At 38.6% G+C, this 18731-nt stretch overlaps 1 protein-coding gene across 1 annotated transcript; it reads left to right on the forward strand.

Moving 5' to 3' along the window:
* The first annotated feature begins 2309 nt into the window (after window positions 1–2309).
* LOC130744560 (uncharacterized) lies at window positions 2310–5021 on the forward strand. Its single transcript, XM_057596734.1, has 3 exons — window positions 2310–3546; window positions 4000–4123; window positions 4691–5021. Exons 1-3 carry the CDS (start codon window positions 2310–2312, stop codon window positions 5019–5021), a joined length of 1692 nt encoding a protein of 563 aa, XP_057452717.1.
* Window positions 5022–18731: the final 13710 nt, after the last annotated feature.

Raw genomic sequence — 18731 nt, forward strand, 5'->3', positions numbered from 1 at the left:
AATCAATCATTAATTACTTTCGATTAAATGATGAAAGTTTGTGATAACTAAGAGACTTGACTAAAATTCTACAATGACATCAATTTTTTGGGAGGGCGAGACTATAACTACAAAAAAAATCTATATAAAACTACCTATAGTCGGTGAAAATTTTAAAACTTTTGAGGGACGATGACTCCTGTCAGCCCCTTCCTAGATATGCTTTTGATCGAATCAATCATGTTCGAGCCAGATAAAATTATTAATGAGAAAACTTTTTTTCTAAATATTTAACACTTGCATTCAAATAGACTTGATTCCAAAAAAATAGTCTCATGATTGTCGGCTGTGAGACTAGCTTGAGAAAAAAAAAATAGACTTGATTCCAAAACATTTATTTAAGCTATTGCAATATTGAATCAGTTGATTTGCGTGCTTAATTGTTATAGTCGCACTCATTTGAAAATTGAAATGGCTGGTGAAGTGTAGGCCCATTCTTTTTCTTAGTTTAATTTATTTAATTTCTTGTAGTTAGTGCAAAACAAAAATGATTGTACACTACACATAGTTTAATTTTTCCCATTTTTGTTATCACAAATGCACAAGTTGTTTGCTGAGCAATTTGCCATTTATGCATGATATATTGAACAGTGACAGTGTGACTTTTCACTTTGGAGTTAACCTGCAATACTATATTATGGTATTGGTTGGTAACGTTAACGTCATGTATATGCTCGAAACTTGTTTTTCAACACGGTATAACAAACTTTCTAACTGAAAGTGATTGAATCAGAATTGGAAGAGAAGAGTTGATTGGTAAAGTGTACAGGGTATGTTTATATACAAGATGAGTTTAAGCACTCAATAAATACTCAACTAACTAACATATTAATTAACTGATTAACCAACTAAGTAACTTATCAAACTAACTATTAGTAAGCTAACCAGAGTAAACTAACTAGTATTTACAGTAGAGTTAATAGCCCTCTCAAATTGTAGAATGTATGCATGTCATGCATTTGCAGTTTGGAGAAAATGCTACGAAAGGGCGTAAGAGTTAATGGTTCGGTGAAAATGTCAGCGAGCTGGAAAAAGGATGATACAGGCAGGAGATGCACAATTCCCTGTTGAAGATTAATTCTCTCAAACTATGTGATAGTCGAGCTTGATGTGCTTGGGACGCTCATGATAACTGGGATTGTGAACAATGTGAATGACTGATTGATTGTCACATAACATGGAGACAGAAGAATGCAAAGGAACTTGCAGGTCTTGCATGAGATAACTGAGCCATTGTACCTCACACATAGTGGCAGCCATGGCTCGATATTTTGCTTCGCAAGAAGAGCGAGAAGGTGTTATATGTTTCTTTGATCGCCAAGAGATTAAGGAAGTGTCAAGGAACAAGCAATAACCAGTGATGGACTTGCGGGTATCCACACATCCAGCCTAGTCTGAATCACTGAAAGCAGCCAATGTAGTTGAAGAGTTAGCTGGATAAAAGTGACCACATCCTGAATTTCCTTTGAGGTATCGAAGAACCCTGTGAGTTGCTTCTTCATGAAGATCTATGTGATAGAATAGAATATTCTTATATTTATTATTCTGTAATTATGCATGTAATTAGGATTTAGCCTTTATTATTAGTCAACTTTGTATTTGTATAAATAGAGGTTTATTCATCAATAATAGACACGGAATTGATTTCCTTCATGGTATCATTGAGCAGGTTCAGATCCACTTTTCTGACCTAATTTTTTTCTAATTTCATTCTTCTTTCTTTCACCCTTAACTGCTTCTGCCCCTTCACTCCTAACCAGCCGCCACCGCACCACTTCTTCCATTGTGCTGCCGCCGCCGCTCCTTTCTCCAGCCGCCGCGCCCTCCCTCGCGCCGCCGCTCTGCACCACCGCGTGCCTTCTCCCTGCCTCTGCCCGCAGCGCCGTCGTCCCTTGGAGAGCATCTTCACTCTCGCGCTTCTGTTCCTCTTCCAGCGCCTCCGTCGCGCCGCCACTCTTTAAGGCCACACCGCTCCTGGATCGCCGCCGCCGACAGCCGTCCTTGCCGCCGCGACCCCTGCCCGTCGCGCCCACGCCTGCCGCTTCGCCTCTTGCCCGCTGTCTTCTCCTACCCGACAGCTTCAGATCCGGGTCCATCAAACCCGCCTGACCCGTTTTGCAAGCCCAACTTCAGCGAACCGGACCGGCCCAATCCGGTTCGCCCAGACCGGTTGCCACCCAAACCTTCAAAAAAAAAAAAAAAAACAAAAAACAAAACAAAACCCCATATTTTTATTATTATTCCCATCTTCTTTATTTGCAGCAGGCTCAATGGCTGATACTGATTCTACCACGGGTTCTCCAATTGGCGACACCACTATGGTTCCCCCGCCGACGGCGCCGCCGACGTCCTCCCCTGCCAAGTCGGATTTCCATCCGGCCCTTGCTGTCACCAATATCAAAAACAACATTCCTTTCAAACTCGAGATAGACAAGGATCATTATGCTATGTGGGCTGAATTGTTTGAGACTCATGCTCACGCCACTCTGGTGCTCCACCACATCATTCCTCAAGCTGACATGGAGCCTCCTGCGCGCACCGATGCTTCCTATGCCCGGTGGGCCACTCTTGACTCCACTGTCAAACAGTGGATTTATTCCACCATCTCCTTTGACCTTCTCTCCACTGTTATGGAGAAAGGTTCTACTGCTATGGCTACTTGGAACCGTATAGCTTCTATGTTTGAGGACAATCAGAACTCTCGTGCTGTCGCTCTCGACCAGGATTTCATCTCCACTCGCATGGAGGACTTTCCTAATGTTTCAGCCTACTGTCAGCGTCTGAAACATATCTCTGATCAGTTGAGGAATGTTGGTGCCCCAGTCAGCGACCATCGTCTTGTTCTTCAGTTAGTCTCTGGTCTCACTGAGCCTTTCCGTGGTGTTGCCACCCTGATCCGTCAGAGTGAGCCTTTGCCTCCATTCCTCAAGGTCCGTTCCATGCTGATTTTAGAGGAATCCGGTCTCGCCAGGATGTCAGGTCCGGCCTCTCAGACTGCTTTGCACACCTCTGCTTCCCGTCCACAGGCCTCCGTTGACTCCTCTCAGCAGCGCCCCACCTACCGCAGCGATCAGGGCCACTCCAACCCTCGTTATGGGTCCGGGCCCAATCGCAATTATCAGGGTGGTTCTGGTAAACCTAAGAAGAAAGGTGGCTCCCGTTATCCTAGAACATCTGGCTCCTCTGGTTCCTCTGTTGCATCTCCTCCACCCTGGCGCCCACCACCGCAGGCATCCTGGAATCCCTGGGGTTGGGCTCCTCCCCCTGGTTGGGCTCCTTCCCCTTGGGGCATGCCTCCTTGTCCTTACCCCACATCTCAGTGGTCGCGTCCCATGGGTGCTCCGCAGCAACCCGTCGTTTTAGGTCCGCGTCCTCAGGCCTACACCGCTACTGCTTCTCCAGCACCCACTGATATCGCTGCAGCTATGCACACCATGTCCTTGACTCCTCCAGACACCACGTGGTACATGGACACCGGCGCCTCATCCCATACTGCGGCATCTCAAGGTACTCTCACGTCTTATTCTAATTTAAGTCATTTAAATCAGAAACTGATAGTTGGTAGTGGTGAGGGCATTCCAATTCAGGGTTCGGGACACACTTCTATTCCTACCCCTCACAAACCTTTAGCACTCAATCATGTCTTGCACACTCCGCGAATTATTAAAAACTTAATTTCTGTGCGACAACTCACTACTGACAATAATGTTTCTGTTTCTTTTGATCCATTTGGATTCTCGGTGTCTGACTTCAAGACGGGGATGCCTCTCCTGAGATGTAACAGCCTCGGCGACCTCTACCCAGTCACTCGTTCCTCTCCTTTTGCTGGTCTTGCTTCTAGTGTCTGGCACAATCGACTTGGTCATCCAGCTTCCTCAGTTTTAAACCATCTTATGAATAATAAACTTATTTTTTGTGAACCTTCGCGTTCTAGTTGTGTTTGTGATTCTTGTGTTTTAGGCAAACACGTTCGGTTGCCTTTTAGTTCATCTGAAACTATTACTTTGAGACCATTTGATATTTTGCATAGTGATTTATGGACGTCTCCTGTTTTAAGCACTACTGGTCATCGTTATTACGTTTTGTTTTTGGATGATCACACTGATTTTTTATGGACGTTTCCGATTAGCAAGAAATCTCAGGTTTATGAAATGTTTACTACTCTTGCTACACTTATTAAAACACAATTTTCAGCACATATTAAATGTCTTCAATGTGATAATGGACGTGAATATGACAATGAATCCTTTCATCGGTATTGTGATGCTAATGGCCTTATTTTTCGCTTCTCTTGCCCTCACACTTCTTCTCAAAACGGCAAAGCAGAACGGAAAATTCGCACCATTAACAACATGATTCGCACCCTCCTAGCTAATTCGTCAGTTCCTCCTTCATTTTGGCATCATGCCCTTCAAATGGCAACGTACCTTCTGAACATTTTGCCGCGCAAGACTCTTCAGAATGATTCTCCTACTCAGCTGTTGTATCATCGCGACCCTTCCTACTCACACTTATGTGTCTTTGGTTGTCTATGTTTTCCTCTATTTCCTTCCGCTACAATAAACAAATTGCAACCACGATCGACTCCGTGTGTTTTTCTGGGGTATCCGATGAATCACAGAGGTTATAAATGTTATGATTTGTCACACAGAAAAATTATGATATCGCGGCATGTCATTTTTGATGAAACCCGATTCCCTTTTGCTGACCTATCCTTGACTCCTGCCCCCTCTTATGAGTGCTTCACCGAGGACCTCCCTCCTTATTTGATCCACCATTGGCAAACCGTATCATCCAGACCACCTGACCCTCCGGTCCCGCCGTCGAGTCCCACTGACTCTTCACCTCCCTTACCGGCTCCCGTCTCCCCTCCTGCTTCTCCCTCGCCTTTGCCTTTGCCTCCGGTCCCACCTGCACCACCTGTACGGACCATGACTACCCGTAGCATGCACGGCATCTCCAAACCTAAAAAAACCTTTTAGCCTTTCGGTCTCTATTGATGACCCGTCCATCTCACCCTTGCCTCGTAACCCAAAACAAGCCTTATCCGATCCCAATTGGAAGTCCGCTATGCAGTCTGAATTTAATGCACTTATTAGGAATAATACGTGGGAGTTGGTTCCCCGTCCTTGTGATGATGTTAATGTTATTCGCTGTATGTGGATTTTTCGCCATAAAAAGCAGTCTAATGGTTTGTTTGAGCGTTATAAGGCTCGTCTTGTAGGTGATGGCAGGTCTCAGATTGCAGGTGTGGATTGTGACGAGACTTTCAGCCCTGTGGTAAAACCGGCTACCATACGGACAGTTCTCAGCATTGCTCTCTCCAAATCCTGGCCCATTCATCAGTTGGATGTCCAGAATGCCTTTCTGCATGGTGATCTCCATGAGACTGTCTACATGCATCAACCATTGGGTTTCCGCGACTCTCAGCACCCGGACTATGTCTGTCGTCTGAAAAAGTCTCTTTATGGTCTGAAACAGGCGCCTCGTGCTTGGTATCAGCGGTTTGCTGACTATGTTTCCTCTATTGGCTTCCAACACAGCAGTTCAGATCATTCCCTTTTTATCTTCAGGCGGGGTACTGACATTGCCTATATTCTGCTATATGTTGATGACATCATCCTCGTTGCTTCTTCTCATGCTCTCCGCAAATCTTTTATGGCACTTCTTGCATCGGAATTTGCTATGAAGGATCTGGGTCCTCTGAGTTATTTCCTTGGCATCGCTGTCACTCGGCATGCCGATGGCCTTTTCCTCAGTCAGAGCACTTATGCTAGTGAGATCATTGCCCGCGCCGGCATGGCGTCGTGCAACCCTTCTGCTACTCCGGTTGACACCAAGCAGAAGCTCAGTTCTTCTGCTGGGACTCCTTGTGAGGATGCCACTTTGTATCGGAGTCTTGCTGGTGCCTTACAGTACCTCACCTTCACTCGTCCTGACATTTCCTATACTGTTCAGCAGGTGTGCTTGCACATGCATGCTCCCCACACCGAGCATATGCTTGCTCTCAAGCGTGTCTTACGCTATGTTCGTGGCACTCTGACTTATGGTCTTCACTTGTATCCCTCCCCTATTGCGAAACTTGTTTCTTATACAGATGCTGACTGGGGGGGATGTCCTGACACCAGACGCTCTACTTCTGGCTACTGTGTTTTCCTCGGTGACAATCTTATTTCTTGGTCGTCTAAGCGGCAACCCACCCTCTCTCGCTCTAGTGCTGAAGCTGAATACAGAGGTGTTGCTAATGTTGTCTCCGAGTCCTGTTGGATCCGCAATTTACTTCTCGAGCTTCATATTCCTCTTTCTCAGGCAACATTGGTCCACTGTGACAATGTTAGTGCCATCTATCTCTCTGGCAATCCAGTGCACCATCAACGTACCAAACATATAGAGATGGATATCCACTTTGTTCGGGAAAAGGTCGCGCGTGGCCAGGCTCGCATCCTTCATGTCCCTTCCCGTCATCAGATTGCAGACATTTTTACTAAGGACCTTCCTCGGGTCCTCTTTGATGATTTCCTTCACTATGGGAGCAAGTAGTCATCAAGGTGGCGAGATGAAAGGAGGTTATCCATACAAGTCCATTTGGCGTTTCTGAAACAGGAATCAAAGAGTTATCAAATGTTAGCGCTAAAAAGTCTGTTGTCGATACCAAAAGGACACGAGCATCGAGTGGCATTGAGAAATTACTTAGTCTATTTTGAAGTTCCTAAGTGTGCAAGTTGTTTCGGTACAAACCGCTCTGGCATTTCCAAACGGTTACCGGTGGTTAAAGGTTGTGGCTTCCCGAAACCACACACGTTTGAAGCAGAGGCACGCTACGGTGCACTAGATTGTACAACTACAGTTAAGATTTGAGTTTTAGGAGATAGTGTAGGTAGTACTCAATCATTAATGTTTAACTTTTAAATTTATATTATAAATAGGAATTATGAAGATTTAGATAGGTTTGGGCATTTGAACTAACGCCCCAATTTCTTTTAGTAACCAATAAGATTAATCGAGTTTCTAGCAAACCCCAACCCTAACTCTTGCACTTTTCAAAAAGTTGCTATATTGTTTGATTGTGGAACAAACACAACTTTTTTTTTTTTTGACAACAAAAATCATATATTGATGAAGAAAGTAAACCATGAGAACACTCCTCTCATGCTAGAGCAAAACAACCAAATTCAACTGGTTAAATCATGGGAGAACCAAAGCTTGGGAGTGAAGCCTCGTTAAAACCTTTCTAGGGAAAACCCAGTGGGAAAAACCCTAAAGAAGGAAAAAGAGTACCCCACACCCAAGAAAACCATGACAAAATTCCAAACGAACAACCACCAAATGTCTCCCCATGATAGAAAACAAGCCCAACACAGTAATAACCCCATAAACAAACTTAAAAACAAAACGGTTCCAAGACAAGGCTTAAGTTCAATCCTAAGAATTCTGCCACAAATCACCATATCCACCATAAAACTACAAGAATTTAATTGCTTTATCATGATCCTGCCAAGCCATCAAAAACAGAACCACTTCCAAAGCCTCGAAGGAAATTGGACATCCATCGATTCAGCTACCAAGACAAACCATGAGCACACCAATCTACCACCTTCCATAAACACTACCTGCAACAGTCCAACAAAGAGAGAAAATACAACCAGGAAACACAAGATGCCTCAGTCTTCTTAGCTCACGCAATAACAATGAATTCTCATTTCCAACCTCACAACCCCCCTACACTTAATCCTTCCACCATTACAATTCATAGGCAAGACAGCACATATAAAGATTGTTTCCAAACCTCGCAACAGCACAGTTTAAAACCAGAAATCAGGAGAAAACCATGACAGTAGTTTTAGAACCAAGCAATTTCCAAACCCCAACCGTACTGTTTTGATCAAAATTCGCCAAGATATCCGCTACAACATTTCCTTCCCTAAATATATGCTTCACCTCTACACAGTTATCAGAGCTTGGTGTTCTAGCAAAAAGAGCAATAAAATGTTGATCCCTTTGTGTCTGCTTCACTAGCAACGCATTCACCATCCACATTGAAACACGACCTCCCGCCGAACCCACTGCCGGAACCATACAATACTGCATATTCACCGAGCTTGCCCAAGACTCAATCTCCTGCTCCCTATCTGGCCGGAACAAACACAACTTTATATGCTTTAATTAATATTTCATTTTACCTGCATAAGTTGAATTGGTTGGTTAACCCGCCAAATGAGAAAACAGGAAAAAAGATCATTTGAGAAGTGAGAATTGTCGTCTATAACATCTAGAAACTCAACACTCATCATGATTTAGAATTGCCTCTCTTGAGTTTTGAAGATGTAGTAGTTATCTTTATCTTAGATCACAAGTTACACTTCACAATCACAAATAATGTAAGTGAAACACTAAAATACAAATTAAACAAAGATTGACCCATGAGTGAGTATTGATAGAAAAAGCATGAAAAAATAATGGGGCCTAAAAATAAAAATTGGAATTGGCATAGTGCTGACGGTGTGACAGACTCAAAGCTCAAAACAATATTATTAATTTGTTATAAAGAAATTGTCTGAATGGGCTGCGCGCATCGTTTAGCTTTCAATTCATCTTAAAAGTGAGTTGGGCAGAATGAACCAAAACAAGTTAAATGGTCATACATCTGCCCTGCCCTGTTTAGGTGGGTTGGCGGGTTAAATGACAATTTCTACCTGCATATGGGGATACGTGTGAGGATTGTCCCATTTGGACCCCAATCTTGGAGCGTTTTTCCCCGTGGAGATGGGGATGAGATCAAAAATACCCCCGAGACAAATTTGGGGATGGGGTGGGGATCACTCTCCCCGCCTCATATATATACGTAAAAATTCAATAAATACCATTAATAATAAAGTCAAGTAGCTAATAAGAAAACGTATAAAGGACCATAAACATAGCGAATTATATAAAAACAAAAAAACAAAAAAATAATAATACAATCAGATTAAAGAATAAAAAATAAGTATAACACCAATTTGTTTTAACAAGTATAAAAGTAAAAACCCTAAACTTCTTATCACTATTACCCTATTTCAAATTTCTTATTTTGTAGACTTTACACAGTGTGATGATTTTAATCAATACTATTTGACATGTTTCATTTTCATTTGTGGTCCAGGTAAAAATTTATGTTTTTTATATTTAATTTAATTTTTATTCAACTTTTAATGATGAGTTAATGGTCCCCATGGGGACCTACGGAAGGTAGGGATTGAGGATGGGGCAAAAATTTACTCCGTCATAGGAATGGGGACAAGGAAGAGATGCAGGGACGGGGAGTGTGGAGGCACTCCCCGCCCTAGGTAGGTGCCATCCCTAGGGTTAACACGATAAGTCAAACTTATTTCACCACCCCAATTAAATACTTATCTCCAACATTTGTGCTCCCTAGCCACAAGCCATGATCCGACACCCTTGGATTTCTTCTTTGTCCGCTAATAAAAACACTAGTAAATTCATGAATTGGCAATTTATTTAGTCCCGTCCCGTCACGCCATTTGGGAAGGCAACAGAAGAGACAGACGCCAATGATGAACGAACGAACATACGTGCCAAAATCCAAATTCACTACTTCTGGGAACAGAGTGCACTCCTTTTATGACTCACTGCAAAATACTTAAGGTCTATTTGACATTATTGGACCTACACTATATAAGGCTACAGACATATTAATGAACCTGGACATTAATAGTAAGGGCCTGGCATTCTTGACCGTATTATACTCTGTCATTAAAATTAATTTCTACAGATCTTCATCTCACTCAATACACGAATAAGCAATCGAGCATCTTTTATTAAAAATTTGATTTCAAAAATATTCCCAGGATTAATCGGTCTAATGCTTTAATTAATACTAGGACATATATTTCCCAATTCCCAAGCATCCAAAAACAATTGAATTAGCTACAATGTAGGTTGTTTGTTTTTCTGTTTGGGCACCTCAATGTGGATTTGGAGTGTATTGAAAAATGTGTCACTATGTTTGGATGACTTCAACCCACATTCACCTTAACTCACTTTGTGTCCAAAACCCACTTTCACTCAACTCCACTCAATCCTCACTTCTACTTTGGATGAAAGTTGGTTGGTACATTGATATTGAAGTTTTATAGTAATTATACACTATGAAAGTGCTTTTGGTTAATATTATCCAAACAAAATTAATTTATCTAACTTACTTTTAAAATAAAAGTATCCAAACATAAATCACACTACAACAAACTCACATTCATCCAAACTCTGTTTTGCAAACCCACATTGACTCAAACCCTGTTTTGCAAACTGAAATACAAACACACACGTAGGTGTAGTATCATTGATAGTTAGTTCGGTTTTTAAGCACTTAGTATATAAGATTTCATCATTAGATAATGCATATGAAGAAACATTTGTTAAAAGAGATATATCCCGTGGAAATAAGTTAACACACAATCCCCAAAATATGTTTGTCTCTACTCTCTTCCATCTTCAAATTCAAATCAACAATGATATATATACACCTCATTTTTTAAACATCTCATTTCCACCTATTTTTATTTCTATCTCTCTCCTCTTATTATTTATTACATCTCATACTTTCTCTTTCTTACTTTTTATTTTCTTCTTATCTCTCCTCATTCCATCTCTTCTACCTCAAAAATAGGTGTGCATGTTTTTTTTTTTTATAAGCAATGGAAAAATATTATATTGAAGAGAAGTACGAGGGATACAAATTAACATTATTATTCAATTCAAATGTAAGAAGAAAATTACAAAACTATCATAATATTAATTCAAAACATACGTGTGCAGCTACCGTGGCTCTTAGATGAAGACTGAAGTCAAGACTTGTAACAGTCAAGTCAAGCCGTCAAGGAATATCGTAGAAGCACCAAACGAGCTGCCGAGCAACAATTTACGTTTATAAAATTAAAATAATGTACTTTGATTAGCTAATCATATTTGAAAGATATAGGAAATTTTATTATTTAATATAGCGAAAATAATTTACAAGTTTAAAGGATAATGTGATGTCTTAAAAGTATATATGATTAATCGGTGAGACTTATCTTTTTTCTAAATAATAACTTAAGTGGTAAGAATTTGAGAACATATGAATTAAAGAAAGAAATGTTCAGAATTAATCCCTGAAATGAGTAATTTATCTTCTGATGTACAAAAAAATTCAGTAAACCTTATCTAAACTTGTGTGTATTAAAGTGAGTTGAGAAAATGTCAAAAAAAAAAATAACAACAACTAAGTGTTAGCATTTAAATTTGGTCTTAGGATTTGCCATGCAATTTTATAGTTTTGAATTTAATCCCTATTTTCAGGCATAATTTTGATTTTTCAATTACTAATGTTAATGTAATAGCTATGTGTATAGACTAATCTTACATGACGTATTTTGTTTCATAATTAAATATCACAACTACCTCCTTTAGTGACAAAAAAATATCACTGTCATGCGGTGAATTTTTTTTTTGAAATAAGTTGAATTACATAGCTAGCGGTGATTTTTTTTTTACTGAGAGAGTTAGTCGTGCGACCTAGCTTGAGAGGAAAATATATATGACACATATATATGACCTTGACGCGTGGTAGTAGTAATGTGGCCTTCTATTAGCCAAATCAATAATTAAGGGTCCGTTTGAATTGCATTTAGGAAGGGTCACGTCGAGGAAAAATCTACTACGACATGTCGTGTTTAAAAGAACATGCGTTGGAGACTTGGAGGGTCACAAATGCCACTCCAAACAGGTACTAATAGTGCAATATTAACAATAATGCGGACTGAGAAAAGCAAGGACTAAAAGTCTAAAACAATAAAAGGTTTGGATACCAAACTAAATCTGACTATAAAATAGGGACTAATAACATTTAAGTCTTAATTAATTGTTACTCCAGTTGGCTTATAAATCTTTAAATTCTCTTTTTTTTATTATAACTAAATCTTTAAATTCTTTGAATATTACATTATTAAATACTTTACTTACCGTGGCTCCAAGAGGAAGACCGCACTAGTCAAGCTTTCTGACACCAGTACGTGTAAAATGAGAGTAAGCACCACCCGACAAACTGTAAATATTAATATAAAATGAGAGTAAGCATTACAATTTTAAGCCAATCATAGTTGAGAGATACAATAAAAATTTTATTTTATTTAATTAAAATAATTTTTAAATTTAAATGATAATGTGACATATAAATAAATAAAATTGTATCTCTTAAATAGTGAATTCTTGATTTTAGTTCCTTTTTAATTTTTTCATTGATTTTAAAGTAGTGAATTGTTGATTTTGGTCCATCCATTCATTTTTATAGCATTTAGTGACGATCATTTAATAGCGGGTTTTGCGCATTAGTGACGGTTTTTAAACTGCAAAAAAAAACTGTATTAGTAGTGGTTTAAACCGCCGCTAAATGCTACAAAACTGGATGGATTGACTAAAATCAACATTTTGCTATTTTAGACGGATAAGGATCAACAAAAATTTATGGGGGACAAAGTTCAATAATTTTCTATTTTAAGAGGACTAAAAACATATTCATGTTTTTTTGAAATGCATCTTAAAAATTACTTATATGGTTTGGTTTTATTATCCGATCTAGTTTGTTTTAATTACTCAAACTAGTTATGAAACTTTAAAAAATGGATATGGTTAAAAATCGGTTTAAAACACAATTGGCCGTTCAAAATCTAGCTTTAAATGTGGATTTGGTTTTAAAATTAAATTTTGTTCTAAATCAGGGTGTACCATAAAATCGACCTAAAACTTGAAAAATCGGTCCTAAACCCTAAAATTGACATGAAACCCAAAAAATTTGTCATAAACTTTCAAATCATCCATAAACCCTAAAATCAACACAAAACCTAAAAGTTGACCCTAAAACCTAAAAATTGCTCGAAACCCAAAAATTAGTCCTCAAACTTAAAATTGGTCTGAGACCCAAAAATCAGTCATAAACATTCAAATAAAACCAACCTAAAACCCTAATATAGATTCAAACCCCAAAAGATTTCCCCTAACTTTAAAATGTTAGGGTTTTCGGGTCGATTCTTAAGTTTATGGCTGATTTTAGGGTTTTTGAGCTGATTTCTAAGTTTAAGGCCAATGGGTGTTGAGCTTATTTTAAGGTTTCTTGCGTATTTTAGGGTTAATGGTCAATTTGAGGGTCTCATGCCTATTTAAAGTTTTAAGGTTGATTTTAGGTGCCGATAGGTTTTTTGACTGATTTTAGGGTTTTATGTTGATTTTAAAATAATATTAAAATCAATAAAAAAACTGTGCATGTATTTTTTCAAATCGCAAACTTTTGATTTTGGTTTGGATGAAACCAGTTTTAACTCCAAAGTAGAAAACTGGATATTCAAACTGGTTTCCATTTTGCAAAATGGATATAAGTTAAAAACCCGTTATCTATAAATTGGACATTTTTGTGTATGGTTATGGTTTGTTTCATAGAACCAGATATTTTGAACACCCTTGAGTGTTGTAGTACGTACTTCTTTACAACTGAAAAAAATCTATTACCTTAGGGGGAGTGAACAGAGAGAAGTCGGGTCATGATGGTGGATGATGGAACTCATGAGTGGTAGGTGATTCTGATGGTGGTTCGAGTTGAGCAGAGAAATAAAATGTTGTAATGACAAAGCTTGTGGTGGCGGTGGCTGAGGAGATAGGTCACTCATCCTTCATATTTTAAGCTTGTCCCCAAAAGAAACGAGGAGAGAGGAAAATGAGAGAAAATATCATGGTTGTGTTTGGTTTGAGGGAGGGAGATGAGGAAGGAAAGAGAACATGCAAAACAATATCCTTCCTCCATTTGGTTCAATCATTTATAGGGAAGGAAATAAAAACTATTATGGGCCCACTCTGAAAAACTTTCCTCCCTTAACTGGATGGAAAGCACAAATGTCCTGATTTTAGGAGAAAATGACAATAATGCCCCCCATCCAATTCATTCATGTGTGAAAGAATAAAAAAAATTCCTCACTTTTTAAAACCTTTAATTTTGGGTTCTTAGTTATAATACTAGTATCGAACCAGCGCCATGCACAACTAGTATATGAAGGACACAATAAATAAAGAAAAAGTTAAATTGAACATGCATATAAATCAATAAAATTATTAAGGGTTATTCAAATGTCGATAAAAACTTCCTTATGTAAATTTAACCTTTGACGTTTTTTAATATTTTTTTGATATTTAATACCAAAGTCATTAAGTCATTATTGTTTTTCCAAAATAATAAACTGAACCAAAGAAAATTCCATACGTTAAACATTGATAAAAATTTAGCGTTTGATAACAATCTCCCTTTAAGTACCAGTTACGATCACATTATCATGCCCCCTTTGCGGAAGCTATCCACCCTTGTACTGTCGCTCGCTTCGTCAACGGAACCTACCGCCTAGCCACACTATTATGAAGACTTTCGACACAAGGAGTCGTTACCATGGTCTCACAGACCATCGACTCTGATACCACTTATTGGGGAAGTAAGGGAGTCCATGAGCAGAGGAGCAAACACCAAGAGATATTGATGCCACATTTTAACCCAAAACCTTAAGGCATTAGGTTTATGAATCACACTTCTTATAAAGTCTTCTCATCACCCATACTTAACCAATGTGAGTCTCCAACTTACACTTGAATTCTCAACACTTCTTTCCTCTCGATCACTTTTTTATCCAACCAAATAACCTAAAAACTTCACTTTCCTTTCTCTCTTCTTTCCTCTCTGTAGTAGTTTGAAAGCTTAAAAATATCAATAATGTTTTGTTTACAAATGTTTTCCACCTCCACCTACAAATATAAAAAGAGGAAAAAAAGAAATGAGTGTTATGGTATATGATGTGACAGAAAATATAAAAAGAAATATAAAGAAAAATGTGTAAATATAAGATGAAAGAAAAAGTGAGGTATGTATGAATCAGAGCTTTGTATTCACAGATAACATTGTGTTATAATGATCATAAATTGTTGACAACTATACTAAATACTACCAACTTTTATTTTACAATTTTCCCCTTTTATTTTGATAGGAACGTCACTGATGAGGTGTCACATCATATCATTAAGACACGTTGTTATTGGTTATTAAGATTCCCTAAAGCTACACCAGCAATTAACAGAAATAAATTAACTAGAATGAGAGGAGTTTTAGAAAAATGGGGCTCTAATTAAAATCAAAGTATGAAAATTTTAGAATGATAAAAAGAGTTAAATAGATAGTGAACGTACGTATCTTTAATTCGGATAAAAAAAATCAATTTTAACAGTAAAGAATATTTATTTGACCAATAATGTTACTTACATATTTTTTTTAGGTGGAATGAAGAGAGATATGAAGAAAAGAAAAAGTAAGAGAAAGAAAGTATGAGATGTGATAGATGATAGGAGAAAAGAGATAGAAACAAAAATAGGTGAAAATGAAGTGTTTAAAAAATGAGGTGTGTGTATTGTTATGAATATTTGGATGCTCATCAGAGTTAAGTCCATGGGTCATGCCCACATGTATACTTGTTCAACACTCCAAACATAATAATATAAATACAAGAGAGTTTGCACCTAGCAGAGCATCTCCATCACACTATTTCTCTATCTCTTGTTCCTCTCTTTTCCTACCTTATTCACTTGATTACTCTTTATTCATAACACGTTATTAGCACGATAGTCTCTCCATAATTCATAAGTATCACTTCCAGAGCAAGTACCACATCCATGTGGAAGGTTATAATTTTACAATTTTTCTTCTTCTTATTCTTCTCATTCTTCTTTGAATCATTTATCTATGAGTCCAGAAGTACCATAGAAATAAGCATGAATCCTTAAAATTTTAGAATGATAAAAAGAGTTAAATAGATAGTGAACGTACGTATCTTTAATTCGGATAAAAATGCATTTAATCCATTTTAACAGTAAAAAATATTTATTTGACCAATAATGTTACTTACATACTTTTTTTAGGTGGAATGAAGATAGAGATAGGAAGAAAAGAAAAAGTAAGAGAAAGAAAGTATGAGATGTAATAGATGATAGGAGAAGAGAGATAGAAACAAAAATTGGTGAAAATGAAGTGTTTAAAAAATGAGGTGTGTATATTGTTATGAATACTTGGATGCCCATCAGAGTTGAGTCCATGGGCCAGGCCCACATGTATACTTGTTTAACACTTCAAACCTAATAATATAAATACAAGGGAGTCTGCACCTAGCAGAGCATCTCCATCACACTATTTCTCTATCTCTTGTTCCTCTCTTCTCATACCTTATTCACTTGCTTACTCTTTATTTATAACACGTTATCAGCACGATAGTCTCTCCATAATTCATAATTCCTAAGTGAAAGAGTAAGTATCACTTCCAGAGTAAGTACCACATCCATGTGGAAGGTTATAATTTTACAATTTTTCTTCTTCTTCTTCTTTCTTCTCATTCTCCTTCGAATCATTTATCTATGAGCCCAGAAGTACCATAGTAATAAGCATGAATCCTGATGATTCATAGCCTTACAGTCCAGAAGCACTGTAATTAAATTATTTTTGCATGAATCATGAAGATTCATAGCCTTACAGTTCAGAAGCACTGTAATTGAATTATTTTGCATGAATCAGGCTTGCTTACAGTCCGGAAGCACTGTAGTTGAATTATTTTGAAAGAATCATGAAGTGTAACACCCCGATTTCGGTGGCGTCACTTTAGTAACCAAAGAAATAACTTAAGCGGAAAAAAACGTGAATTATTTTTTTTCGATAATGTAAGTAAAGACAGAAAGAGATGAAACTCTAAAACGAAGATAACAGAACTAATATACAATATGATTACAGCCCCCACTGTAAGTTGTAAACCACGTCACGAGTAAACCTCCAATGACGGAAAGTAAAAGAGAGCCCGTAGGCAAAAGTACAAACCAAGGTAAAAATACTGTGTCCGCAACACTAAACCTCAAAATCTGAGAACAAGTTGGCCCAGCGGCCTAAGAAAAGACCCCCTAAATCCAACCAGCTCTCTGTGATCTCCATAGGAAACCACACAAAAAGCTACCGGTAGGAAACTACCCTGTCCCCAAAACTGAAGCATGACGGTCAGAGCATCGACACTACTCCTACACTAATCCCATCTCGAGTAAGTCGCTCGGTGGCCAGCGGGGTCGACCACCCCTGAACTGTAGTCCTCCTGATCAAGCTTCTTCAACCTAGTTTCCCCTGAAGGGTGAACCATCGTGAACCGGTCCGCCATACTCAACTGACAATGGCGTAGTCCGCCCAAACACACACAGAAGACGCGAGGGTCAACTCCAAAGAATTATATAAATAATAAAACCAGATATATAGGGTAATAATTATTTAGCATCTCAGGCTTATACGTTTAGGGATAACATCCTAGGGTTGCATATATCACAATGAATATAAAGATCATAATAACAATTAGCATGCCTCAAGTAGGATAAACAGGTACCAATCACACTCAGCAACTAAGTCAGCATGTATGTTGCATGAAATGCAATGCTGGGTAACAAAATGCATTCCGGAAGAAGGATGGACACCATCGAGTCAGCCCTAACACCGGCCAAAGTGGGACCATTCCGCTCGGGCGTCTCTTACACCACACAAAAGTAGTCAGATCAGCAGTGAACCCGTAGGTCTGCCATTCCGTCTGCTACTGAGGACCACCGTAGTGTCCTAAATATGGAAATCCGGGTCTTATGACCATTTTGGAATCCACCGAGGTCCGGTAATCCGCCGTGTATTAACCTCAAAATGAGTGCATGAATGCAAGTGATTAGCCAAACAACGTCTCCGACCTCACTCGACACGTCGTCACGTGTTCTAGCTAACTTATTGTCTCTAAAAAGCCTACCCTAAGGCAAACGTCGATTCTGCGACAAAATGAATTAATCAAAAGAAGAAGAATGTACTTTGGAACTCATGGTTCCCGGCTAAACTTTAGATAGCCAATCAATAAACTGCTCATCGAGCGAAAAGGTACTGAAGTACTTGGAACTTAAAGTTCCCGGCTAAACTTTAGATAGCCAAACAATAAACTGCTCACCGAGCGAAAGAGTATCAACATACTCGAAAACTGGTAAGTTCCTCAAGACTTGGACTCGACGACACTTCTCATATCTTCAAGACTAATATCCAGGCTCTAAGCTCTTATCTAAAGTTGTTATCATTGTTCAAGGGGTTTAGAGATTGATTAATGTCTTATGAATTTTCTTTGAGAAAATAGATTTCGTTTAGTCTTATGATACTTCCTATGAGTTTCAGGGATCCCATAATCCCAATTGATTTCTGAGAAGGTCTCGATCCATTAAAATATAACAAGGTCCGAACTTCGTTCGTCCTTTCAAACTCTCTCAAAATCTCATAAAAATTCGGCATGACTTGCCCGTAATCCTCACTTTCCAGAAACATAGGCACGAGTGGAATAGCATCATGAAACAGCTCAACCAATAGGCATAAACAGCATATTCCAACACATCCTAAGTTAACCATGTAGCACATAGCATGTGAATCATTTAGCACACAATATCATGGCATCAAGTACTCAACAAGGTCGGCCGAAGCCTCAGAGAACAATTCAGACATTTAGCAATTAAGTGCATAACACATAAATCAAGTCGAACTTGTCGACACCTAAAGCATTATCTAGTAATTCAGAGAGTAGCCCTCACCTGTAACT

Source organism: Lotus japonicus, chromosome 3 (genome assembly GCF_012489685.1).
Source record: "Lotus japonicus ecotype B-129 chromosome 3, LjGifu_v1.2".
NCBI classification, from domain to species: Eukaryota; Viridiplantae; Streptophyta; class Magnoliopsida; order Fabales; family Fabaceae; genus Lotus; species Lotus japonicus.